Below are 27324 nucleotides of genomic sequence, written 5' to 3' on the forward strand. Positions count from 1 at the left end.
CGATTTCAACACAGGAATTTTATGGGGACAGAAACATTCAGTCTGTTGCAACACACACACACACACACACACACAGAGAGAGATAAACAAACACACATTTCCACCCACCCCAGAGCACCCTGCACTTTTCAAGTGACTAGTTAGGTGGGGCAGGGTTAAGGAAACCATCAGAGGACATTGTTGAGGCCACCTCTAGGGTTGAAGGGCTAGAGGAGGACGGGGTGTTTCTGGAGCCCATTGAGAGCCGGGGCAGTGGAGGACACAGCTGTGTCAGGACAGGAGGCCCAGAGCAGGAGGCGATGGAGGAAGGCACCGACTCCTTTGTCCTGTGGCCCTTCAGGGGCCTGCCCATTGGCTCATGGTGGAACCTGGTCACAGCCCATGTGGCAAGACCCCCCGTGATGCCTTGCACCAGGTCAGCCTCCTGGGCACAGAGCAGGTGAGGGAAGGACAGCGGATACGTCGGGAGGGTAGAGTGGGCAGGTGGCGAATAACTGGCACTTGGGTTATCTTTTCTTGAGGTTAGGATTGCTCTCCCAGTTTTATAGATGAGGAAGCTGAGCTCAAGTGGTTTTCCTGCGGCCCACCTGGGTGTCATAGCAGAGTGAGCCCTGGAACCCAGGCCTGCCTTGTCCTGACTTCTGTGATCTTGATCTCAGGTGATCACACAGATCGCAGTGTTCGCTCTTGCATCATGTGTGTTTGACAACTTTTCTGGGTGCCCCTGGCCCTAGGGTAAGACGTGCATAGAGTCCAAGTCATCATTTAGGTCAAATCTCTAAAGTCAACTTACAAAAAGGAACAAAGAATAACCCTGCAGGTGCCATTGGCCAGGCTGTTTCTTCACTGCCCGGTGATGCCTGACTTTGGCTGGGACCCTCATGCTTTCCTAGCCATGGTTGATGGTGCAGAGGAGGAAGGAACACTCCCCAGGAGAGTTTCCTGGGCTTGACAGCACGCCCTGATGACCTCCCCCTCCCTCTGCCTTGGCCGTTCTGGTTATTTTGAACTCCTCTTGTGTTCTCACAGATGCTATTCAGGTTTTTGACGTCACCGCTGTGAACATCAGTGCCACAAGCCTGACCCTGATCTGGAAAGTCAGTGATAACGAGTCGTCATCTAACTATACCTACAAGATACATGTGGTGGGGGAGACAGATTCTACCAATCTCACTGTCAGGGAGCCTCGCGCTGTCATCCCGGAACTCCGCTCCAGCACCTTCTACAACATCACAGTGCATCCTGTCCTAGGTGACATGAAGGGCACGCCCGGCTTCCTCCAAGTGCACACCCGTGAGTTCATGCCTGGCTCTCGCCACCCTTTCCTGCTGTCCTGCTATGTGCCCGGCCCAGACACAGGACGCATGATGTAATAATGGTGACTGTCGGCTGACCACATGTCAAGCTTCGTGTGACATGCTTTTCTTGCACTGGCACATTGTATGCTCACAACAGCCCTGTGACGTGGTTGGCAGTAGCCTTATTTTATAGATAGGAAGCCAAGGCTGAGAGAGGTGCTAGACAGGTGTCACAGCTGGAAAGTGGCAGAGGTGAGATTAAGCCTCTGGTGTTTCTCGCCTGGAGCCTGCGCTTGTAACTCTCTTTCCAGTGTGGAGGAGACCTAGAGTGAATTGATACAGGGAGACAAAGATGACCTGGTATTCATATCCCCTTGCGTCTTGGGTGCTGACATGATAATGAGTCACTGGCACAGCTGTATCTCATCTTTGTTTAAACGTCCCTTAAAAATAAGATTTTATGCAGCAAATAAAAAGCTTTAGGTTTCAAAGAAGGTCCAATAATGTAAAATAAAACAGTAATGGTGCACTAGTAGTACGGTGGTATAATATTGATTATATACTATTAAACAATAGTAGTGACACCAGCACTGCATTTTGCACTGTGCCATGAGATTTATAGACACTGCAGTGGCTTCCAAGGTAGGTATTGGGGTCCCCTTTTACAGATGAGGAAACGACACCCTCATGGCTAAAGTTTGCCCGAAGCCACAGAGCTAGTGAGTAGCAGAGCAGGACTTGAACCCAGGGGTGTGTGGCTCTGGAGCCAGGGCTTATCCCACAAGAATGTCCATTCCTTCGCAGGAAGCACGCCTTAGCATTCTTATAGATGTCTTTTGGACTAGATCTTTGGGAAAATGAAATATGCTTGCATTTCTTTACCTTTTACTCTTTTACTATTTGTTAGTTAGGATTAGGTTCAGCCACGAATAACACCACCAAAAACAACAACAACAAAACCCAAGTATCCACGGCTTAAACAAGACAGGAGTTTATTTCTCTCTCCTGTAACAGAAGCCCAGTGCTAGGCAGGATGGGGATGATAGAGGTTATCCAAGGCTCAGTTGTATGAAACAGAAACTGTGAGCTATTTTTACCAAAAGGGATTTATCCTGAGAATTGAGGTTTTGCAGAATCATCGGAAGAGCTGGTGTATTAGTTTGCTAGGGCTACCAGAACAAGTACCAAAGGCTGTGTGGCTTAAACAACAGAAATAGACTTTCTTATAGTTCTGGAGGCTGAAGGTCAAAGATTAAGGCAGCGGCAGGTGTGGTTTCTTCTGGGGCCTCCCTCTTGGCTTATAGATGACTGTCTTCTCCCTCACGTGGTTGTCCTTAGTCTGCGTGTGTCTATGTCCTCACCTCCCTTTATGAGGACACCAGTCTTGCTGGATTAGGGCCTACCTTCATGACCTCACGTTAACTTAATTACCTCCTTAAAGACCCTGTCTCCAAAGACAGCCACATTCTGAGGTCTTGGGGGTTAGGACATAAACATACACATTTGGGGGTGAGGGAGCACAAGTCAGCTCATAACAGTTGGGGAGCAGGCTTTAGGCCTGGCCCCAAGAAATGACTCCTGGACTAAGTCTGCAGAACTGACCCCCTGGAGAGTCACCACCTTGGTCACAGACAGCAGAGGGAGGAATCAGGAAGTCTCTGCTGTAGTTGCAGGATCCAGGGGTGTATGTACTGAGCTGTGATCCTGGGATCAGGAAGCTGCAGCCACTGCTGAGGTGTTGGTTCTGGAGCCAGGCTGCGTGAGCTCCAGTCATCCACACTACAGGTATAAGAAGGAGAAGGGCAGAAGGTTGTGCCCCAACCTTAAAGGACACTTCCTAGAAGTCACCCAGGACCTCTGCTCATGCTTTGTTGACCAAAACTTAGTCACATGCAACATCTAGCTCCATGGGAGCTGGGAAATGTGGTCTTTGTTTCCAACAGCCATGCACACACAGGGCCAAAAATCTGGGTGGGTATGATGAAGGGAAAATGGGGGAATGGATTTTGGGGGTCAAGACTGGTTTTCTGCTCTCCCTCCCTGAACAGAGGCTCTGGGAGGCTAGTAATGCATTCAAGATAAAGCAGCCAGTGTGGCCAAGGTTTTCCTCCAGAGCCTGAGCTCTTGACCACAGGAGCTCACGCCTCCTCTCATTTCCTGTGAATGATTGTGTGCAATGTAAGCACAGAGCTTCTGCACTCTCATGATCAAGTGCTCTCTCCATGGCCAGAAACAGCAGTTTCTGAGGGATTCATGTTGTAGATGATGATACAAAGAAGACAGAGAGAGGGATCAGGTGTCCTAAGTGCACATTTCATCTCAGTGTAAATATTTTCTGAGGTGGGGCATCCCTGTCTCCTGGGGAAATATATTTTTAATTTAGTTGTTTACTTTCTTTGCATAGCCCCTGTTCCAGTTTCTGACTTCCGAGTGACAGTGGTCAGCACGACAGCGATCGGCTTAGCATGGAGCAGCCATGATGCAGAATCATTTCAGATGTGTATCACACAGGAGGGGGCTGGCAAGTCTTGGGTAGAAATAACCACCAACCAAAGTATTATCATTGGTGGCTTGTTCCCTGGAACCAAGTATTGCTTTGAAATAGTTCCAAAAGGACCAAATGGGACTGAAGGGGCATCTCGGACAGTTTGCAATAGAACTGGTAAGCAAATAGGCTTTTCTGTTAAATCATCGTGTTTCTTAAAGGAAATCAGTAAAATTAATAAACATAATGTTTCCAAATATTGTTTTTCTTTTAATTATCTAAGAAAAAACTTTAAAAATTTTCATAACACTAATGCTTATTTATTATATGAAACACAGACAAGTAAGTAGAAAAAACTTACATGGAAACCATCAAGCAGAGATAATCACTTTTGATGTATGACATTTTACAGTTTTTAAACATATACATATAGATACACAAATATATGTGTGAGTATACATATATTTAATACATATATTTAATATTTAATACACACACATACATATATATATATATTATTATTATTATTTTAGACGGTCTTACCCTGTCACCCAGGCTGGAGTGCAGTGGCATGATCTTGGCTCACTGCAACCTCCACCTCCTGGGTTCAAGTGAAGCGATTCTTGTGCCTCAGCCTCCTGAGTAGTTGGAATTACTGGTGTGCGCCACCATGCCTGGCTAATTTTTATACTTTTAGTAGAGACAGGGTTTCTCCATATTGGCCAGGCTGGTCTTGATCTCCTGATCTCAAATGATCTGCCCACCTCAGCCTCCCAAAGTGCTGGGATTACAGGCGTGCGCCACTGCACCCAGCCCACAAATACATATTTATTTCTTTCACAAACATTGAGGCCATTCTGTACATGTGGTTTTGTAATCTGCCTTTTCCCCAACTTGCCAATTAATTATGAATATTCTTTCCTCTTAATACAATATTTCTACAGGACGATTTGAACACCTGCCTGGAATTCCATCATCTGAAACAGAGTTGGCAGATAAGAATGGCCCCTATGCCAAATTTGGCTCACTGTCTGTTTTTGTAAATAAAGTTTTATTGGATCAGAGCCATGTTCATTTGCTTATGTACTGTCTATGGCTACTTTGGTGCTAGAATTGAGTAGTGGCAACAGAGAATGTGTGGCTTGTGAAGCCTGAGATATTTATTTTCTGGCCATTACAGAGAATGTTTGCTGCCCTCTGGGCTAGATCAGTGGTTTTCAAATTGTGGTCCAGGGCTCTCTAAGGATCCCTAGGTTCTTTCAAGGGGTCTCCGAGGTAGTATTATCATAACAATACTAAAATGTTATTTGGCTTTTTCATTCTCATTCTGTTTTGGAGTTTTCCAACTTTGATCCGATATGGGATGACATTGTCTCTCTGAGGGCTAATGGAATATATGCTGTGGATTCTTACATTTTAAAAATTTCTTCATTTTAAATCCCTGATATCGTAAATATTAATAAATGTAACCTATGTAAATACAAATTCTCTGAGAGCCTTGATAACTTTTAAGATGGTAAAGAAGTCCTGAGAGCAAAAAGTTTAAGAACCTCTGGCCAAGATGTGTTAGAAGTTAACTACTGTGCTGTGTCGGGCAGGTGGACTGTTCACAGTCTTTCCTAAACAACACTGTGATGCAGTCCTTTGTTAGTTCTAGAAGGCTAATTGAAATTGATGAAATCATTTTATAGTCAGCCACGGTGGCCTGCACCCATAGTCCCAGCTACTTGAGAGGCTGCGGCAGGAGGACCAGCACCAGCCTGGGAGACCCTGTCTCAAAAAAAAATTTTTTTTATAGAAACAGTTTAAATTATTAAATTGTTTCTAGGCCTACAAGAGAAACTTCTGGGAAATCCTACAGGGTAATGTTCATTATTGTTGTTTTAAAATTTTGAAATAATTGTTTTTTGGAAAGGTTGAAAAACATACAGTCTTCCTTGATCTGAGATTCAAGATAGTTGAAATCTTTTATACAGAGGGTAGAATAAAGATACACCTAATGTAAATGACGAGTTAATGGGTGCAGCACACCAACATGGCACATGTATACATATGTGACAAACCTGCACATTGTGCACATGTACCCTAGAACTTGAAGTATATTAAAAAAAAAATATATATATATATATATATATAAAAAGAAATGGGACAGATTCCTTGAAACACACATGAAATGTGTTAGGCTTTTGAGATTCTCCTTGAAGAAGCTTCTTCAACTGTGCTGGTTGGGTTAAGCACCGATAGTCACTCAGAGGATCTGCTTCTGAAATAAGGGATCTACTAAAATGCATCCCTCAGATGAAATGCAGTATTCCCTTTGCAAATCTGCATTTCAGACTGTTGACATGAAGTCTTAACGTCAACATGTTTCTTCTGTACTTTAAGAATGTGGGTAATGGTGAGAGGATCACCACTGAGGGAGATGCATGATACTGTGCCACTTGCTACTGCCCAGAACTTACTGTAACAATAATATAATATGCTGGGGGTCTGCAAAGTGCTGAGTGCTCTCATACTGCATTTTACATTTTTAACACAACTTCATGGGGCAGGTGTTACTATCATTTCTGTCTTACAGAGTAAGAAATGGGGGCTCTGCGAACTTCAGTAACTGGCCCAGAGTGACAAGGTGGCAAACTGACCTGTGTCGGCTAAGACCAAGTGCTTAACCACCATGTAGATGGACACTTTGATGTGGCACAGCAGTAAAGTTTAGTGTTAGTGAGGAGAAGGCATCTCTTTTACTATAGTCTATTATGAATATTCTTTCCTCTTAATATCAGTATTTCTACAGGGTAATTTTAACACCCGCCTGGACTTCCATTGTCTCAAAGGATCCGTTTCATTCAATGGTCCTATTGAATGAAAGTCAAGAAGGCTTGCTATAAGATCTAAACTCTTAGGGGGGTTACCTTTCTATTATCAAATAACCTGTATTGTTATTGGGAAAAGTCAGCTTAACAGCATTAAAAGCAATTTCGAAAAAAGGAAACGAATACCATATGATCCAGTAATTCCAGTCCTATGTATATCTCTAAAAGAATGGAAAACAGGGCCGGACAGTTATTTGTACATCAGTGTTCATAGTAGTAGCATTGTTCACAGTAGCCAAAGGTGGACCCAAGATCCCATCAACAAATGAATGGATAGATAAAATGTGGTTCATCCATACAACAAAATACTATTCAGCCATAAAAAAGAAAGAAATTCTGATTTATGGTACAACATGGATGGATCTTGAGGACATTGTGCTAAGTGAAACAAGCCAGACACAGAAGGACAAATACTGGATGATTCCACTTACATGAGTACCTAGATTCGGCAACTTAATATTCTACAGAAATTAGAATGGAGGTTACCAGGGGCTGTTCAGAGGAGGGAGTGGGCATTATTGTTTAATGGCTACAGTTTATGCTGGGGGTGATGACAGTGTTTTGGGTACAGGTAGTGGTGATGGTTACACAACATTGTGAATATTGACGACACCGAATTGTACACTGACAAATGGTTAAGATGATGAGTATTATGGTATGTATGTTTTACCACAATAAAAATGAAAGAAACAAATATCTCTACTTTTCTAACCCAACCGAATTCCTTTTCTCTCTGTGTCCAGTCATACATTTTGCTTGTATTACTGTAATTATTATACAAATACTTTTATTTTTTATTTGAATTTTTTTTTACTCAGTCTATACCACAACTTTCCCCTATAGTTAGCATGGCCTTCATGTTTTTAGTGGCTAAAGAATATTTCATCATGCAGCCAGATCACAGTGCCCACAGCCCTCCCCGTGTTGTTGAATATTTAGGTTGTTTCTAGGTTTTTATGTTTATAGGCAAAGGCTGCCTTTCATGGTCTTTTGTCTGTGGAATCCCTTTGACATCAGGAATCTGCTGGTAGGAAACAAAGGCTCCTCCCAGTGGCTTCTCTATAAGGAGAACCCACTTAAAATTAAAAAATTAATTTTGGAGTAGATAGTACGTAAACATGGCACAATTTTTTTTTTTTCTTTGGACAAGGTGTTTGCAGTGAAAGCATTTCCCTTTTTTGTCCCCTACCTGCCCCTTTCCTCTCCCTGGAGGTGACGTTTGTTGCCAGGTAAAGAGAGACAGGGTTGAAAGCCGCGGTAGAAAATAGGCCCAGCCTCCGTGGTTACTTCCAGGCCTCGATGTAGGCATCCCTGGTGCGAGTGGCTGAGTGGGCCGCGGGAGATGATCGGAGGGAGACTCCACTTGTGACTCTGCTGTGAGGGTGCAGGGTGTGCCTGTCTTCCTCCCTTCCTCATCCGTCCTCAAATGCTGAAACTCAGCAAAGGTCAGCTCTCCATTTCAGTTTTCCTCTTGGTATGTAAGGCTGTGTCAGGGGAAGATGCTTCCTTCTGAGTGACTGATTTAAAAAACACAACAAAACAAAAAAACCTCTTTATTGAGATGTAATATACATACCGAAAAGGGATGTATCCTCAGCGCATAGCTTCATGAGCTTTTACAAACTGAACACATCCCGTTACCAGCACCCATATAAAAAAACCGAATGTGATTTCCACTTCAGATGACCCCTTGAAGGGCTTTTTTTTTTTTTTTTTTTTCTTTTTTTGAGACGGAGTTTCGCTCTTGTTGCCCAGGCTGGAGTGCGATGGCGCGATCTTGGCTCACTGCAACCTCTGCCTCCTGGGTTCCTGGGTTCAAGTGATTCTCCTGCCTCAGCCTCCCAAGTAGCTGGGACTACAGGCATGCACCACCACACCCGGCTAATTTTGTACTTTTTTTGGTAGAGGCGGGGTTTCTCCATGCTGGTCAGGCTGGTCTCAAACTCCTGACTTCAGGTGATCTGCCTGCCTCGGCCGCCCAAAGTGCTGGGATTACAGGCGTGATCCACCGTGCCTGGCCTTTTTTTTTTTTTTTTTTTTTGAGACAGAGTCTCATTCTGTTGCCCAGGCTGGAGTGCAATGGTGTGATATCAGCTCACTGCAACCTCTGCCTTCCGGGTTCAAGCGACTCTCGTGCCCCAGCCTCCCGAGTAGCTGGGATTACAGGCGTGTACCACCACACCCAGCTAATTTTCATATTTTTAGTAGAGACAGGTTTTCACCATGTTGGCCAGGCTGGTTTCGAACCTCTGACCTCAAGTGATCCATCTCGGCTTCCCAAAATGTTGGGATTACAGGTGTGAGCCATTGCACCCAGCCTAAGGGCTCATTTTTAAGACAACAACGAAGAACTGGAGAACTGGTAAGATAAACTGGGAAGTTCATCTGCGTTGCAGAAGAGCTAAAATCCTTGAGAGCACTGAGTGTGTGCATTTCTCAGCTCAATTTTGGAGTGTGCCTTTTGTGAACTCATTAGAAAGCGTAATGGCAAAAGAGCAGGTCCTCTCGACAGCACTTGGAGAGGAAGCTGGGCGTCATGATAGTAACAGTTTTCCCTTCTCCTTCCTTTCTTCTGAGCAGTTCCCAGTGCAGTGTTTGACATCCACGTGGTCTACGTCACCACCACGGAGATGCGGCTGGAGTGGAAGAGCCCAGACGGTGCTTCCGAGTGTGTCTACCATTTAGTCATAGAGTCCAAGCATGGCTCTAACCACACAAGCACGTATGACAAAGCGGTCACTCTCCAGGGCCTGATCCCGGGCACCTTATATAACATCACCATCTCTCCAGAAGTGGACCACGTCCGGGGGGACCCCAGCTCCACTGCACAGTACACACGTAAGTCTTTTAGGATGCCCTTCTAAGGAACAGCCTCTCTAACCGTCTCTTGGAGGAGGCACTGGTTAAATGATGGCCAGTGTGCTTCTGGGATCCAGGTTGACTCTGAAACTGCTGAAGTTGAAAACATTGGTCTCAGCAACGGTTCTGTTGTCCCCATGGGGCACTGTTCTTCAAGCAGTGTGCACTTAGAATTGTCGTTAGAAGCAAGAAGTGATTCGTTGGGAATGGAGACAAACTGTTCTAGTCATTCCTTGAGAATCCAGAGTAGAGAAGGGTCACCTTGTCATGCTGGTATTGGAAGACATTGCCTAGATGAGGAGCTTTGCCTGCGACAGTGAGGGAGGTGTTTTGCGAATATTTGAATTAAATACATGGTAAAGATGTTAGTTTGTAATATGTTTTTAGTATATCTATTAGATTTAAAAAACAGATTAGAAATTACATCTTAAAAATATATTTGAAATAAACTTGAAGTATTAAAAGAAGCCTAAATTAAACTTCTTTTGAGATTTAATCTGTATAATTATTTTCTTGATGTGTTTTTGCGACGTTTTCCATCGTTTGAGCCAGCAAATACTAGCTTTATTCATTCTTTCTAAAACAAGCCAGGCTATTTTTGGATATAGTAAATAGTCCTGGAATTCTACTTAATCTGTGCTTTTACATGAATTGCCTTTTTCTAAAATCAAGGGCCCAGCGATGTGTCCAACATTGATGTAAGTACCAACACCACAGCAGCAACTTTAAGTTGGCAGAACTTTGATGACGCCTCTCCCACGTACTCCTACTGCCTTCTTGTTGAGAAGGTTGGAAATTCCAGCAACGCAACACAAGTAGTCACGGACACGGGAATTACTGAAGCTACAGTCGCTGAATTAATACCTGGTTCATCATACACAGTGGAGATCTTTGCACAAGTAGGGGATGGGATCAAGTCACTGGAACCTGGCTGGAAGTCATTCTGTACAGGTGAGTGTAGCCCCAACTGCCTCTTGGACTCCTCCCTGAGTGGTGCTGACCTTGCAGGTCAGTCCTCCCAGTCTGTAGTTCGTTTGGTTTTGTGTGATGTGCACTGATGGACATTGAGCTTTCCGAGGCATCCTGTTAGCTTATCGGTGCTGTCTCGATGCCCTCATCATTCCTGCATTCAATAAATATTTATTGAGCGTATACCATATGCCAGTCAAGTCCTTGCCTTCTTGGAACGTTTCAAAGGAGGAAGTGGGATGTTTATCTAGAGTGCTCAGGAAAGGCCTCAGTGACAACGTGACTTTGAGCAGAGATCGGAATGAAGGGAAGGAGCCAGCCGTGTGGATATCAGGGCACGAGAGCATTACAGGCAGAGGCCTGTGCAGAGGGGCCTGTGCAGCATCACCACCGTGTCTGGAGGCGGGAGGAAGAGCAGGAGGCAAGGGTGGGAGGAGTGGACCCGCAGGAACAGGAGGGTGTAGGTGGGAGGTGAGGCCTGAGTGGGGCTGAGCCGGGATGTGGATGATGTCTGGCATTGGTTTGTCTTTTGTGCTGGAGAAGATGGAAAGGTTATTGTTGAAGTGATGCCCAGCCTTTGCATCCTTCTTGATCCTCACCTATCTCACAACTCACAATGTGTGATAAAGAGAAGAGCCCTCTGTGTAATTGAGGATGCATTCAGGGCAGCCCAGGGAAGGCTTTGCAGACAGTGGCGGGCACTTCTGCTCACAGTGCTGACTGTGGCACCTTTATCACTCAGCACCCGTGCACTACTCATTTTCTGCCCTTCTCGCTCCTGCCTCTTCCCCTTTTAGCCCAGGCCATTCAGATATGTTCAGGCTGATTTAGAAGTGATGGTCTCATGAGATCAGCCTCCCTGGTAGTGTAGGAGCTCCAGCCTTGATGGCCTGTGGCTTTTCAGTGGTGAGTGGGGTGGCCACAGAAATCCCTGCAGCTTTGGGTCACCTCTGCTCCATCCCACCTGGTCTAGACACCCATCTTTGATATTTGGGTGCCTTTCATTGCTGATATTTATCTTAGCTATAGTTATTTGTAGCCTATAGCAAGAGAAAAACTGTATCTGAGCATTTGTGACTGGGTGTGGGTGGAACAGGAGCTGTAAAAGTGGGTGCAGTGTTCAGGTTACCTTTCCAGGCCCTGGGTGGTGAATGTGGGAGTTGCACTAGGTGCCTTGGTAGAGCTTCTCCTGCTCTAAAATTCTGTGACATTCAATTAATGATAATACTGTCTTCCAGTTGTAACATGGAGTTTTCTATTTACATCAGTTTGATGTTAGTCCTCAGTAAAAATCTGTTGGCCCTCAGATAGAGACAGATAACACTGTATTTTGAAGATGAGGAAACTGATGCCATTCACCATTGATGATGCAGTAGAGAGTGTCTTGAACTTAGACTTAGAAAACTGGGGATCTAGTTTTGGCTTCACCACCTGCCCCATCATCATCAGCCAATTACTTAACCTCTCTGAGCCTCTGTGGATTTATCTGCAGATGGGACAGTATGGGCCTCACCTGTCTCAGAAGGATCATCAAGAGGACCTTGGCTGGGCCTGGTGGCTCACACCTGTAATCCCAGCACTTTGGGAGGCCAAGGTGGGTGGATCAGGAGGTCAAAGGATCGAGACCATCCTGGCTAACATGGTGAAACCCCATGTCTACTAAAAATACAAAAATCAACTGGGTGTGGTGGTGCGTGCCTGTAGTCCCAGCGACTTAGGAAGCTGACACAGGAGAATTGTTTGAACCCGGGAGGTGGACGTTGCGGTGAGCCGAGATCGCACCATTGCACTCCAGCCTGGGCGACAGAGTGAGACTTTGTCTCAAAAAAAATAAATTAAAAAAAAAAGGTCCTCATGATGAGATGGTGCAAGTGAGGAGGCTGCTACTTCTCACAGGATGATACAGCTGACTCTCGTGGAGCCCTGGTCTCTTCCAGGCATCTTTCTTGGTGCCTGACATCATAGTTCAATTTACTCTTCAAAGAGTCCTGCAGCTGAGGCTCAGAGCAGTTGGGTGACTGACCCAAGGCCACACAGTTCGGTGCTGCCCAATTCGGGGTCAGCCCCTGCCTCTTCCACCGCGTCACCCACGCACCTTCTCATCCCCAGGATTCTGCTACTCCCTGTTTCCATGTTTGCAAAGGCAAAAGTCCCGGAATCTCATGCTTTGCTGTGCTTGCTTTGCAGATCCTGCGTCCGTGGCCTCCTTCGACTGCGAAGTGGTCCCCAAAGAGCCAGCCCTGGTTCTCAAATGGACCTGCCCTCCTGGCGCCAATGCAGGCTTCGAGCTGGAGGTCAGCAGTGGAGCCTGGGACAATGCGACCCACCTGGAGAGCTGCTTCTCTGAGAATGGCACTGAGTGTAGAACGGAAGTCACGCATTTGAATTTTTCTACCTCTTACAACATCAGCATCACCGCTGTGTCCTGTGGAAAGATGGCAGCCCCCGCCCAGAACACCTGCACCACTGGCATCACAGGTGGGCTACAAGGCAGGGGCTGCTCAGAGGGCACTGTGATCACTCCTGGAGCGGCTGACCCACAGTGGGTCTGCATGTGTGGACTAGAAATCTGTTTTTGTTTTTTTATTTCCCCTAAAATACTTGCTTTTACTGGCATAGACTGGTTTCTCATTCTATAGAAATCAACCTAAGAAAGCAGAGTAAGAGGGGCTCATTTTTTACATTCCAAAAGGTTCCTTTTCTTTACAGCATAACTCATTGCCATGTTTTCTTTTATATTTTTTTGAGATGGAGTCTTGCTCTTGTCACCCAGGCTGGAGTGCAGTGACGCCATCTCAGCTCACTGCAACCTCTGCATCCTGGGTTCAAGTGATTCTGGTGCCTCAGCCTCCTGAGTAGCTGGGACTACAGACACATGTCACCACACCTGGCTAATTTTTGTATTTAGAGATGGGGTTTCACCATGTTGGCCAGGCTGGTCTTGAACTCCTGACCTCAAGTGATCCACCCGCCTTGGCCTCCTAAAGTGTTGGGATTACCCACGTGAGCCACTGCGCCTGGTCGTCTTTTAGCCCACATCTCTTGGTGGCTTACTGTGTGCCATGGTGCGGGATACTATGGTGAGGAGGGGCGACAGGGCCCCTGGAGCATAGGACCGAGAAGAGCATTGAGAGGCAGAGGATTTCCAGGTCTGGTGGTGGGTGAGCTGGCACGCTGCTGCCAGTTTTGCAGCAAGGACCTGGGGATGGACCTTCTCTGGCCAGCTACAGGGCATAGAGCTGATGGGAAATGCAGGAGCCTGTGCTAGCAGTTGACCATTAGACATGGGAATGCCACCTCCCAGTGGGCACTGCTGCCGGGTACTTGCGAGGTTGCTGAAGCTTGTAGTTTAGAGCAGGACCATCCACTAGCTGTGCAAGGTGAGCCTCAGGTATAATTTAAAGTTTTCTAGGAGCCACACTGAAAAAAAAGGAAAAAGGAGTAGCCGAAATTAGTATTAATAGCATTTTACTTAACTTAGTATATTAAAAGTATTATTTCAACATGTACTTTCTGTGAAGTATTAATGAGTTATTTTACGTCTTCTTTCGTACTAGGTCTTTGATGTCTAGTCTGTATTGTGTGCTTGTAGCACATCTGAATGCAAACTGGTCACCTCTCAGGGGCTTGGCAGCCGCGCGTGGCTGGGGGGTGGGGTGGGGGGGCTGCTGTATCAGTGCAGGTTTAGACAATTATGTTGTGGTTGTTTTGGAGCTCAGATTTCTGTCTCCTTGAATCTTGAATATATATAATAATGAGAACAGGCTGGGCGTGGTGGCTTATGCCTGTAATCCCAGCACTTTGGGAGGCTGAGGTGGGAGGATTGCTTGAGCCCAGGAGTTTGAAACCAGCCTGGGCAACATGGCGAGATCCCATCTCATTTATTTTTTAAAAATACAAAAGAAAATGAGAACAACCCAAACTGTATGTGTGAGATGAGTTTAGGTAGAGAGAGAGTGTGGAGTGGATCATCTAATTCAGTGTGTTCTTTCTTTTGTGTTGTTCAGAGAGTGGCTCCATGCCCTGGCTTCGAAAGGGTGTGCAGAATCAAGGAGGCCACCCATGGAGGGCTTTTCTGGTTTCTGGGAAGAGGATCTGTTGGGTTTCTCTAGGTGGTATTTTAGACCAACTCTGGGAAAAATGTGGGGACTGTTTATGAAGAACACGGAGCAGTGCCATGGCCAGGTCTTAGTAGAAAGTGTGTTCTCTCCTACCTCATCTGTGATTCTTCTCCTTGGACATTTGCTCCGTCTTTGCTCTCAGCTGTGACCAGCTGATCCTGGGGCCCAGCCAAGTCCATGTGGTGTCATTGTGCAGCTCCCAAGGCCACACCTTAGGATTCCACCACAGTCTCTTTCTCCCTCTCCTTCTTCCACCCCGGATCTCAGGATAATGAACCCGGCTCATCTTGAGTCATACGGGACTGGGGGAGAGGACAAGGGCAGGTTAGCTTCCCCATGCAAGGATACTAGCTTCTTACTCTAATGATGGTTTCTTTTACTGTGCAAACCCTTTTCAGTTTGATTTAATCTTGCTTGTCAGTTTTTGCTTTTGTTGCTGTGCTTTTTGTGTGGTATCCAAGCAACCATTGTAAATACTGTCAAGAAGCTCTTCCCCAATGTGTGGTTTTTTTTTTTTTTAAAACAAATTTTACAGTGTACAGCTTTAGGTCTAATGTTTAAGGCTTGAATCTATTCAGAGTTTATTTTTGTGTCTGGTGTAAGATAGGGGTCCAGTTTTATTATTTTGCTCATGGATACCCAGTTTTCCCAGCACCATTTGGTGAAGAGGCCGTCTTTTCCCCGTTGTGTCTTCTTGACATCCTTGTTGAAGATAAGTTGACTGTATATGTGAGAGTTTAATTCTGGGCTAAGTATTCTGTTCTATGTGTTGATGTCTGTCTTTATGCCTTTAATATACTGTTTTAATTACTGTAGCTTTGAATAAATATATCTTGAAATCAGGAAGTGTGAGGCCTCCAGCTTCATTCTTCCTCAACACTACTTTGGCTATTCCTGGTCTTTGATTTTTCCATATGAACTTTAGGATTTTTTTTTTTTATATTCTGTAAAAATTGCCATTGGGATTTTGATGGAGCATTGAATTTATAGATCTCTTTGAGTAGTGTCAAGTCTTCCAACAGTATGAAGGTCTTCCAATCCATGAGCATGGGATGTCTTTGCATGTATTTGTGTATTTGTGTCTTCTTTATTTTATCAATGTTTTGTGGTTTTCACTCTTCAAGTCTTTCATCTCCTTGGTTGTATTCTAATTATATTTCAATCAATCTGTTAAAAAATAAAAGCATGTACTGTTCAAAATAACAATAGCAAAACCAAACAAGGCTGTTGGGTGCCTGCCCTGGGGATTTGGCTGGATGCCCTGAAGGGGTCATTGTGAGCTAGGTGGGTTTCCCAGGATCTGCCGTCTCTGCTCCAGTTTCCTTCCCTGCCTTTTGCTTCTGGATTTGCTGCTTTGCATGAGCCCAGCATGTAGCTTCCAGAGTAAGATCTTGAGGAGGTCGCTGAAGCATGTTCTCTACCTAATGTGTTGCTTTGGTTTTCAATATTGGGTGATCATGTTTTGTTTTGTTTTAGATCCCCCTCCTCCAGATGGATCTCCTAATATTACATCTGTCAGTCACAATTCAGTAAAGGTCAAGTTCAGTGGATTTGAAGCCAGCCACGGACCCATCAAAGCCTACGCTGTCATTCTCACCACTGGGGAAGGTAAGGAGAGGCCTCCATGGGTTAATCAGCCCGTGAGTGATGCAGTGACCAGAGCTTTCTCTGTGCCCACTGAGGCATGTGAGTGATGCAGACACATGCCTGTCTTCTCACTGCAGCCCATGCTGTGTACTCAGACAGAGAAGGAGGGTGAGATGTTTGCCTGATGGTTGACAAACTTTCTGGAAAGGGCCAGATTGCAAATATTTTAAGCTTTGCAGGTGGTATAGAGTCTGTTGCAAGCATTCGACTCTGCCATTGTAGTGTGCAAGCAGTCATAGAAGATACAGAAGGAATGAGTGGGACCATTCCCACTAGATGTTATTTACCATGGCAGGTGGCTGGATTTGGTTTGTGGTGATCTGTGATCTAGGTTTTTCTTCTCTTTTACCTCACTGGGCCTTTTAGGTGGTAGAATATTAGTTTTAACCAACTCTGTCTCTCTCTCTCACTCAACACACACGTACACACATGCCATCCTCAGAAGATGACTTTCCTTTGAAAGAAAATAGAAAAAGATTTGCATTTGCTAGTGGGAATTTTCAGAGTATCTCCTTAGCTGAGAGAAGAGGTGGATTAAAGGCTGCTTTTCCTTAAAGGGCTCTGTTACATTTTGTGGTAGGAAAGGAATAATTCGAGAGTCTCTTTGGTAGCTGCGTTTGAGTGCTTGCATAAGGCCTAGATTTAAAAGCCCAGGTTTTGTTGTGGGGGTTCCCTCCTCCCCCTCCTCCCCCCACTTCCCCCCTCCCCCCCTTCACCTCTCCTTTCCCTCTCCCTCTTCCTCCTCCCCCTCCCCCCAAGTTTTGTTGTGGGAGTTCCTTTCTCCCCCTCCTCCTCCTCCCCTTCTCCCCTTCTCCTTCCCTTCCCTCTTTCTTTCTTTTAGAGACAAGGTCTCACCATGTTGCCCAGGCTGGTCTTGAACTCTTGGACTCAAGTAATCCTCCCACCTTGGCCTTCCAAAGTGCTGGGACTAGACTACAGGCATGAGCCTCTGTGCCTGGTCTGGGAGATTCTTTATGCATGAATAATGCAGTGTTTCCTCTGCCCACTCTCTCCTACTGTGGTGCTGTCCTCATGTCCTCGAGGAGGATAGAGACCAAACACACTGTCGGGGTTGGGGATCTGGGAGGATAGAAATTTGCTGGTGCCATAACCTGTGGCAAAATTTCAAAAAGTGAGGTTGAAATCTCTCTCTTTCTGTCTTTTAATTTTGGGTCTGTTTCCAGCTCTTAGTCATTTTGCTGTGATGCTTGTCACCAAGTCCCATTGAGGAAGGCCATGTTGCATAGCAGCCAGACTGACCAGTGCTGGCCTGTGATTAGATGAAACCTTGGGCTCTGAGCCCGACGCCCTGGATTGGGAACCCAACTCCACCTCGTAGGCGGTGTGACCTTGTGCCTGGTCCTGTTAGCCTTTTGTACCTTCGTTTTCTTGTCTGTAAACTGGAGACAATAAGCTTATGTGATGGGATTCATGGGGATGAAGTGAGTTACTGTAGGTGAAACCCTTAGAATTAAATGTAAGTCAAACCTGGCACAGAGAGATACTTGAGAGATGGCTGCTGGTATCACTGTCACCCAGCATCACCACCATGTAGATATGCAGGAGAAGAAATCTCTCTGCCATCCCTTTCTTACGATTCTCCTTCTGTGTACCTTTCTTAGCCGGTCACCCTTCTGCAGATGTCCTGAAATACACGTATGAGGATTTCAAAAAGGGAGCCTCAGATACTTATGTGACATACCTCATAAGAACAGAAGAAAAGGGACGTTCTCAGAGCTTGTCTGAAGTTTTGAAATATGAAATTGATGTTGGGAATGAGTCAACCACGCTTGGTTATTACAATGGGAAGCTGGAGCCTCTGGGCTCCTACCGGTAATGCCTTTTGGTTCTTACTCTTTGGGGGCTGAGCCTCATGAGCATGAAGCTCTACATGCCTGCGGTCAGACACGTCTCAGGGACCTCTTTTTGCTCTTTGTTATCCCACAGGGCTTGTGTGGCTGGCTTCACCAACATCACCTTCCACCCTCAAAACAAGGGGCTCATCGACGGGGCTGAGAGCTATGTATCCTTCAGTCGCTACTCAGATGCCGTTTCCTTGCCCCAGGATCCAGGTAGGGAGAAGACAACAGTCCTGGCACCGGTTCAGTGGCATTTTGCTCCACGTGTCCATAGAAGGCCAGCTGTGTACATGCCTCCCTCAGACCTTCAGGAGGGTTCGTGTGCCCAGCTCTCCCCTCCCCGAGGTTGAGATGTCACTGGGTCACCAGGCTCACTGGGCTTCCTTCTCCGAGGTCCCACAGCCTGGACCCCACACTCTCCCTTCTCTAAGTGCCAGTTGTTCTTCCAATCTGCAAAGATTATTGACTCCCCTTATCTATGTGTGGTCACTTGTGGGCCCATATGCCAGGTGCACAGTTTGACACAGTGCACTGAATCCTTAAATAGTAGAATCAGAGGAAGCCACATAAATTGTCTTGTTCAATCCTCTGTTTATTTTACTTCATAATTTTAATTATGTTTATTGATTTGTTTATTTATTTTATGGTTTTTTTTTTTCTTAGACAGAGTCTCGCTCTGTCACCCAGGCTGGAGTGCAGTGGCACGATCTCTGCTCACTGTAGCCTCTGCCTTCCGGGTTCAAGCGATTCTCCTGCCTCAGCCTCCTGAGTAGCTGGGATTACAGGTGCCTGCTACCACGCCCAGCTAATTTTTGTATTTTTAGTAGTGACAGGGTTTTGCTCTGTTGGCCAGGCTGGTCTCGAACTCCTGACCTCAGGTGATCTGCCCACCTTGCCTTCCCAAAGTGCTGGGATTATAGGTGTGAGCCACCATGTCCAGCCTATTTATTTTATTTTTGAGACAGAGTGTTGCTCTGTTGCCCAGGAGTACAGTGGCATGATCATAGCTCACTGTAACTTTGAATTCCTGGGCTCAAGGGATCCTCCTGCCTCAGCCTCCCAGGTGGGACCCCAGGTGCTCACCACCATGCCTGGCTAATGTTTTGTAGAGATGGGGTCTTGCTGTGTTGCCCAGGCTGGTCTTGAACTCCTGGCCTCAAGCCTTCTTCCACATTCTTCCAAAGCTCTGGGATTACAGGTGTGAGCCACTGTGCTCTGCCTGCTTTTTGGAAGTGAGACTTTTAAGGCCCAGAGAGGGGAAAGTAACTTGCCCAGGGTTACACGGTGGCTTTAGAGGCAGGCCTGAAATTCTGGTCTTGGACCTTTGTCAAGTGCTTCTACCCTTTATCACATAGACCTAAGTGATATAGGAGCTTCAGGGATCCAAGAGGGATGCATCCCCTACCTTCAAGCCAGAGGCGAATGGACTGACTGGTTTGTTAGTTTGTCTGCTTTTCTTTACTAGTTGGTGGTTGTTGGGTGCAGGAAAGAATGCCTGCCCCAGAAGCAAAGTTTAGGGAGTCCCTACATCCTTCCCCAGTAAACAAATGGGTTTCCTGTCACCTGAGCATGGATGCTGCTGTAGGTACCTCTGCTCATATGTGGGTGCTAGTCTCAAAACGTCAGAGGTGGCAGGAAAAATCTCTGAAAATCCAGCCCAGTTCCCTAAATTTGCAGTTGAGGAGACTGAGACCTGGAGAGGAACAGTAACTTTCTCAAGACCATCCAGGTAGTAGTGGGTTGGGAACAGGAACCTGGCTTCTGCATGCATAGACTAGTTTTAGGTCCAGAGCTATTTAACTCCCGTGTGTGTGTGTGTGCATGCATGTGTGTGTATGGCATACACACTTTAACTCTCTGGTGTTAGGGTCCCAGGCCAGTTTTTAGCGTGTTGTGTGGTCTGCACGAACACCTCTCGAAGTGTCTCCCATTTGGACTTTTCTCAGGTGTCATCTGTGGAGCGGTTTTTGGCTGTATCTTTGGTGCCCTGGTTATTGTGACTGTGGGAGGCTTCGTCTTCTGGAGAAAGAAGAGGTGATATTGCTTATGCTAATGATAATCCTCTGGTATTTAAGGAAGCTTTCTATTAAGGAACATTCCAAACATTCACAGAATCGGAAGGAATGATGTGATGAGCGCCATATTCCCTTACCCCATAGTGTTCTGCATTTGGCCAGTCCTATTTCCTCTGTGCCCCCAGCTGGGTGATGTTAACGTGCTCCCATCTGTCACATCAGGCCACTGATAGACGCCACAGTGTGGGATGCTACTTTCAAATGATATGTTCTTGTTTACAAGTCAGTTTCATAGTATTATGATGTTAAGAGATTTCATTTCAGAGGTAGCTAAGTTTGAACACCAGCTCTGTCTTTGACCAGCTGTTTAGGAAGCTTAGCCTTAATGTCCCCATCTATGATAGGAGGATAATCATTGTGCCTAACTTGTGAAGCTGAGGAGGATTGAATAAATAAGGCACTTCTCAGTGTCTTGTACCTTGTATACTATTATTTTATCTGTACAACTACCCTGTGAGGTCATTAAATGGTAAAAGTAGCAGCCCTGTTTTGAGTGCTCACCGTGTGCCTGCATCTGTGCTTTCCATGAATTATCTCATGCATGAGGCTCTGCGAGGCAGTTCCAGTAAGTCCCTTCCAAGGATGCAGAAGCTGAGTCAGGAAGTGTGGAAATAGAACTTGAACCTGGTCCTTGCACTTCATGGCACACCCTCTTGTCTGTGTAGTGTGTGAAGCCTGTGTGTGTTAACTGGGATTTCTTTGCTGTAAGGTGCTGCCAACCAGGGAATCTCCATCCTGCCCTAGGGGTCCTCATGCGGCCCAGGCCGGTTCCTTGTGCTGCCACCCTGCCCTGTTGGAGTGACAGGCAGAGCTCATGCTCCAGCTTTTAGATTAGGTTCTGTTTTTTTTTTGAGATGGAGTCTGGCTCTGTCCCCCAGGCTGGAGTACAGTGGCATGATCTCAGCTCACTGCAACCTCTGCCTCCTGGTTCAAGTGATTCTGCTGCCTCAGCCTCTTGAGTAGCTGGGACTACAGGCACCGCCACCACACCCAGCTAATTTTTGTATTTTTAGTAGAGATGGAGTTTCGCCATGTTGGCCAGGCTGGTCTCGAACTCCTGACCTCAAGGGATCTGCCCGCCTCGGCCTCCCGAAGTGCTGGGATTACAGGCGTGAGCCCCCGTGCCCGGCTAGATTAGGTTCTGGTTTTGGGGAAGGAAATGGATCAGTCAGTGGCTGGATAAAACAGTTTTATTGTTTCTTGTTAAAAATAAGAGTGGTACATGCTTACGGCAAAAAATATAGAAAAGAGCAAAAATAAATAGGAAATCTGCAATCGCAGAACCCACACAAAACTACTCTTAACATTTTGATGTGACCAAACTCACACACAAATGTGTGCACACACATGGAATCATGTTACATGTTAGTATCCAGCCTGCTTTATTCAGTTTAGACATTGTTGGCAGCTTCATTTCATCATCATTTTTTTTTTTTGAGACAGAGTTTTGTTCTTGTTGCCCAGGCTGGAGTGCAATGGCGTGGTCTTGGCTCACTGCACCCGCTGCCTCCTGGGTTCAAGCGATTCTCCTGCCTCAGCCTCCTGAGTAGCTGGGATTACAGGTGCCCGCCACCATATGCCCGGCTAATTTTTTTGTATTTTTAGTAGAGATGGAGTTTCGCCATGTTGGCTGGTCTTAAACTCCTGACCTCAGGTGATCCACCCGCCTCGGCCTCCTAAAGTGCTGGGATTACAGGCGTGAGCCACCGTGCCTGGCTCATTTCATCATCATTTTAAGTGGCTACAGAGTATTCAACTGTTTGGAAGTACCATGATCTAGTTATAACCAATTTCCTAGGTGTTCCAGTTTTTTTTTTTCTTGGCCACAGTTACTTATCCTTGTGCCTAAATCTTTGGCACATTCACGATTATTTCCTTAGGCTAAATTCCAAGCTAGGCAAGTGCCGGGTCAGTGGGTACGCATGCTTTCAGTTTCGACACATACCGCCAAATTACCTTCCAGAAAGTTTTTCTTAAATACCAATGCAGAGTTGAGTCAACAGTGCAGGAGTGTGCAGATGCCTCACCAACTTGCCAGTTCCGGATCTGATATGTTTTTTGGTTTATTGCATTCATTTATCAGAAAAGCTTTCTCAAAAACAAAGTATGAAATAACAAGACTTGCTTTATTACATTAAAGTAATGCCACCGCTATATATTTGCAAGGCAGTTCTTAAAAGTGACTTGGATATGATTTTTTTCATTCTTTTAGATAGTACAAAAGAAAATAACTTCACAAATTTGTAATTAGCATTTGCAGCTTGGGTCATTAAGTTTAGTATTGGGGGCAGGATTTGGTGTCAGCTGTGAACTAAAGCCTGAGGAAAAGGTGTAACACCTTTATTTCATAGACGACATCAACTCCAGATACTCAAGAGAAAAGCACAGGAAGGAATCCTTTTTTGTCTAATGGGTCTCTTTTCTCTTAAAACAGGAAAGATGCAAAGAATAATGAAGTGTCCTTTTCTCAAATCAAGTAAGTCTCTCAAATTATGAGCTTTATTTTAAATCCTCCAATCTGTTCAGTGACTATCTATAAATAATTTTTGATGGAACTTGCTGTCATTTTTCCTGATTAGCACATTTTGACCATGACCATCTGGAAGTTTTTGCTAGCTCTGTTTTCTGCAAGGAATCTGTGTTTTATTAGTCCCCTGAAGCTAGCTTCCTTGTCATGTTCTACTCTTCTCCCAATAAATATGGATTTCTTGATTAAAAAAAGTCAAATAGGTTATCAAGATCCAGGGGAGAGAAGAACTTACTTAAACTCACAAAACCAATTAGTTACAAAGTAGGGTCTAGAAATCAGATTTCCTGACTCATATTTTAGTGTTTTGTGAATAATAGTACTCTGACCCCCTCTTGCCAAATTCTACCCTGGGTTTTGTTGTTTTGGGAAGATTGTTTACTGTAATCTCTAGAGTATGAATGAGTCTAATTGCTTATTTTTTTCTTTCCCTTTCTATCATGAAGACCTAAAAAGTGAGTAATCTCTTTATTTTTTTAATAACTTGTACTTTTCTATTGAATATGGACTTCATTGAATGTAAAAAATCCTGATAAGTTTTGTTTTCTTAGATCCAAGTTAATCAGAGTGGAGAATTTCGAGGCCTACTTCAAGAAGCAGCAAGCCGACTCCAACTGTGGGTTCGCAGAGGAATACGAAGTGCGTCGCTGTAGATACTGTGTTTTTAATTGTGTCAGGTTCCAACCCAAGCTGGGATCCGAGGGGAGGTGGTGGACGGGTGGCAGGTAGCTGAAAGAACACTCGAGGGACTGCAGGCAGTTGGGACATGGCTTTATTCTCTCTCCTACAGAGTCAGCAGTGCAGTTATATTACTCACAGACAGTAGTGGCTCCAAGCCAGGTATGAACTCACACAAACAGGTTACATTAAATGGCTATAGATAATGCACGGGGTTGTTGCGCTCCAAACCCGTTGTGTCACACTGTCCTGGAGGTCTACCTCGGACTACTCCTGACTGAAGCACAGCCACCTTCTTAGAAATTGGCTTGTTTTTCCCGAAAGTTAGAAAACTGTTAACAGAAACTAGGAGTTCAGGTCAGGGCACTGTTAGCCACAATACTTAGGAAACTATATGAGCTGGAAAGAAACCAAATGGGCATGTAGAGGTCTGGGGCTTGGTGGCAGTGTGGCCTAGGATGGCTTGTGAGGCTCACATGAAGCCCTGCACAAGGACTTTCTTGGCCAGTGTCTGCCTGTCAGTTCCCCATGCTGTGCTCCAACCAGCCCAGGAACGAGCCCTGCTCAGAGTGACCATCTCACTCGTCCTCCTGTGTTGCCCTGTCCAGCATCTCTGCCTTTGCCCTCTTGAAATCCTGCTCAGCACTCTGCACATTGCACATGCTGCTTCCTCCATGGGCTTTCTGGGATCCCGTTAGGAGGACTTGAGTTCTGTGTGCTCAGACTGCCTTATTTCCCCTGTTGCTTGTTACCAATATTCAGCATTTCTTTAATTCTGCCTTGTTGTAATGTTAGTTTTTTCTGTGTACAGTACACCTGTCCTCCAGGTTGCAACTGCTTGAAGGCAAGGGTTATCCTTTTTCCTATATTCTAATCTTTGTATTAGTTCCCTAGGCTGCCATAAAAAAGCACCACAAACTGGGAGGCTGAAAACAACAGAAATTTACTGTCCCAAATCAAGGCGTGGGCAGGGCCACACTCCCTCCTAAACCTCTGGGCAGTGCCCTTCCTCACCTCCGCAGCTTCTGGGAGCCCCAGGCGTCCCTTGGTTTTGTGGCAGCAACACTCTCATGTCTGCCTCTGTGTTCACATGGCCATCTCGCCTCATGTGTCTATGTCTCTTTGTCTCTTTTCCTCCTATAAGGACACCAGCCATATGGGATTCAGGGCCCACTCTAATCTAGTATGACCTCGTTTTAATTTGTTTACATCTGTAAAGAGCCTTTTTTTTTTTATATACTTTAAGTTCTAGGATACATGAGCACAACATGCAGGTTTGTTACATATGTATACATGTGCCATGTTGGTGTGCTGCACCCATTAACTCATCATTTACAGTAGGTGTATCTCCTAATGCTATCCCTCCCCCCACCCCATGACAGGCCCCGGTGTGTGATGTTCCCCTTCCTGTGTCCAGGTGTTCTCATTGTTCAATTCCCACCTATGAGTGAGAATATGCCGTGTTTGGTTTTCTGTCCTTGCAATAGTTTGCTGAGAATGATGGTTTCCAGCTTCATCCATGTCCCTACAAAGGACATGAACTCATCCTTTTTATGGCTGCATAGTATTCCATGGTGTATATGTGCCACATTTTCTTAATCCAGTCTATCGTTGTTGGGCATTTGGGTTGGTTCCACGTCTTTGCTATTGTGAATAGTGCCGCAGTAAACATACGTGTGCATGTGTCTTTATAGCAGCATGATTTATATTCCTTTGGGTATATACCCAGTAATGGGATGGCTGGGTCAAATGGTATTTCTAGTTCTAGATCCCTGAGGAATCGCCACACTGACTTCCACAATGGTTGAACTAGTTTACAGTCCCACCAACAGTTTAAAAGTATTCTTATTTCTCCACATCCTCTCCAGCACCTGTTGTTTCCTGACTTTTTAATGATGGCCATTCTAACTGGTGTGAGATGGTATCTCATTGTGGTTTTGATTTGCATTTCTCTGATGGCCAGTGATGATGAGCATTTTTTCATGTGTTTTTTGGCTGCATAAATGTCTTCTTTTGAGAAGTGTCTGTTCATATCCTTCGCCCACTTTTTGATGGGGTTGTTTGATTTTTTCTTGTAAATTTGTTTGAGTTCATTGTAGATTCTGGATATTAGCCCTTTGTCAGATGGGTAGACTGTAAAAATTTTCTCCCATTCTGTAGGTTGCCTGTTCACTCTGATGATGGTTTCTTTTGCTGTGCAGAAGCTCTTTAGTTTAATTAGATCCCATTTGTCAATGTTGGCTTTTGTTGCCATTGCTTTTGGTGTTTTAGATGTGAAGTCCTTGCCCATGCATATGTACTGAATAGTATGCCTAGGTTTTCTTCTAGGGTTTTTATGGTTTTAGGTCTAACATTTAAGTCTTTAATCCATCTTGAATTAATTTTTGTCAGTTTCAGCTTTCTACATATGGCTAGCCAGTTTTCCCAGCACCATTTATTAAATTGGGAATCCTTTCCCCATTGCTTGTTTTTGTCAGGTTTGTCAAAGATCAGATGGTTATAGATGTGTGGTATTATTTCTGAGGGCTCTGTTCTGTTCCATTGGTCTATATCTCTGTTTTGGTACCAGTGCCATGCTGTTTTGGTTACTGTAGCCTTGTGTAGTTTGAAGTCAGGTAGCGTGATGCCTCCAGCTTTGTTCTTTTGGCTTAGGATTGTCTTGGCAGCGTGGGCTTGTAAAGAGCCTATTTCGAAATAAGATCCCACTCATAGGTATTGGGGGTGAGAAATCCAACATATCTTTTTGGGGCACAGTTTAACCCATATCACCTCTACATTTCCACTTTGTTCTTTTGTTACCAAAACACCACAGGTTTGGTCTAGGTCCTGCTCCTCACCTTTACAGAAAGCCAATCACTGAAATGACAAATATTGCCAGGGAAGAAAGCTTTAATCGGGTGCTGCAGCCAAGGAGATGGGAGCTAATCTCAAATCCATCTCCCTGACTGACTAAAACCAGGTTGTTATACAGCAGGAAAGAAATGTAACAATCGGTAAGAAAACAGGAACTAGGGGCTGGGAGTGGTGGCTCACACCTGTAATCCCAACACTTTGGGAGGCCGAAGTGGGTAGATCACAAGGTCAGGAGATCGAGACCATCCTGGCTAACATGGTGAAACCCTGTCTCTACTAAAAATACAAACAATTAGCTGGGCGTGGTGGCGGGTGCCTGTAGTCCCAGCTACTCGGGAGGCTGAGGCAGGAGACCACGCCACTGCACTCCAGCCTGGGTGACAGAGCGAGACTCTGTCTCAAAAAAAAAAGAAGAAAACAGGAACTAGGGAGGGGCAAGGAGGCATCTGGTGCAGTGATCTGACTAGTTTCAGTTCTTTGATACTCCCTGAAGGTCCTTTCCTGAGAAAGGAACTCAGATAAAACAAATACAAGTTTCAGGCTTTAATAGCAGAAGGGTAAATTTCTATGTTTATTCAAAAACAACTTGTCTATGAGACTGTTGGGCTGGTTTCACTGTCATATGCTGTGCTAAATATGAATAATATTTGAAGACTAAATAAATGAACACCTCATTTGTTTTGTTTTCAGGATCTGAAGCTTGTTGGAATTAGTCAACCTAAATATGCAGCAGAACTGGCTGAGAATAGAGGAAAGAATCGCTATAACAATGTTCTGCCCTGTAAGTTATTTTATCCACAGCATCTTCTCTGTTTTCTGTCAGTGGCCATCACTAACTGTAGAGGGGAGGGAATCAGTGATCTTGAGTAACCACTTCCACAACCATCCATTATTCACCTACTATGTGCTAAGCACTATATTTAGGTGCATTCTCTTTAATCCTCACAACAGCCTTATGAAGTAGGTAGTAGAATATTTGTTTTGCAGATGAGGAAAATGCACAGCGTGGTTAGGTGATCTTTCCAAGGTCACACAGGTAGTGACGGGAAAACTAGGCTCTGTACTAGGTCTGTCTGTCTC

At 45.2% G+C, this 27324-nt stretch overlaps 1 protein-coding gene across 1 annotated transcript in view; it reads left to right on the plus strand.

Annotated features, from left to right (window-relative positions):
* PTPRJ (protein tyrosine phosphatase receptor type J) overlaps positions 1-27324 on the plus strand; it is a 106791-nt gene that overhangs the window by 63105 nt on the left and 16362 nt on the right. Inside the window, exons 9-21 of the mRNA XM_030828725.1 lie at positions 1030-1293; positions 3703-3960; positions 9237-9494; positions 10188-10466; positions 12672-12962; positions 16082-16213; positions 17875-18085; positions 18200-18324; positions 20058-20145; positions 22621-22662; positions 23160-23168; positions 23265-23352; positions 26935-27025. Of these exons, the coding sequence (XP_030684585.1) occupies positions 1030-1293; positions 3703-3960; positions 9237-9494; positions 10188-10466; positions 12672-12962; positions 16082-16213; positions 17875-18085; positions 18200-18324; positions 20058-20145; positions 22621-22662; positions 23160-23168; positions 23265-23352; positions 26935-27025 (2136 nt within the window). The remainder of the gene's footprint in view (positions 1-1029; positions 1294-3702; positions 3961-9236; positions 9495-10187; positions 10467-12671; positions 12963-16081; positions 16214-17874; positions 18086-18199; positions 18325-20057; positions 20146-22620; positions 22663-23159; positions 23169-23264; positions 23353-26934; positions 27026-27324) is intronic.

Source organism: Nomascus leucogenys, chromosome 15 (genome assembly GCF_006542625.1).
Source record: "Nomascus leucogenys isolate Asia chromosome 15, Asia_NLE_v1, whole genome shotgun sequence".
NCBI lineage: Eukaryota > Metazoa > Chordata > Mammalia > Primates > Hylobatidae > Nomascus > Nomascus leucogenys.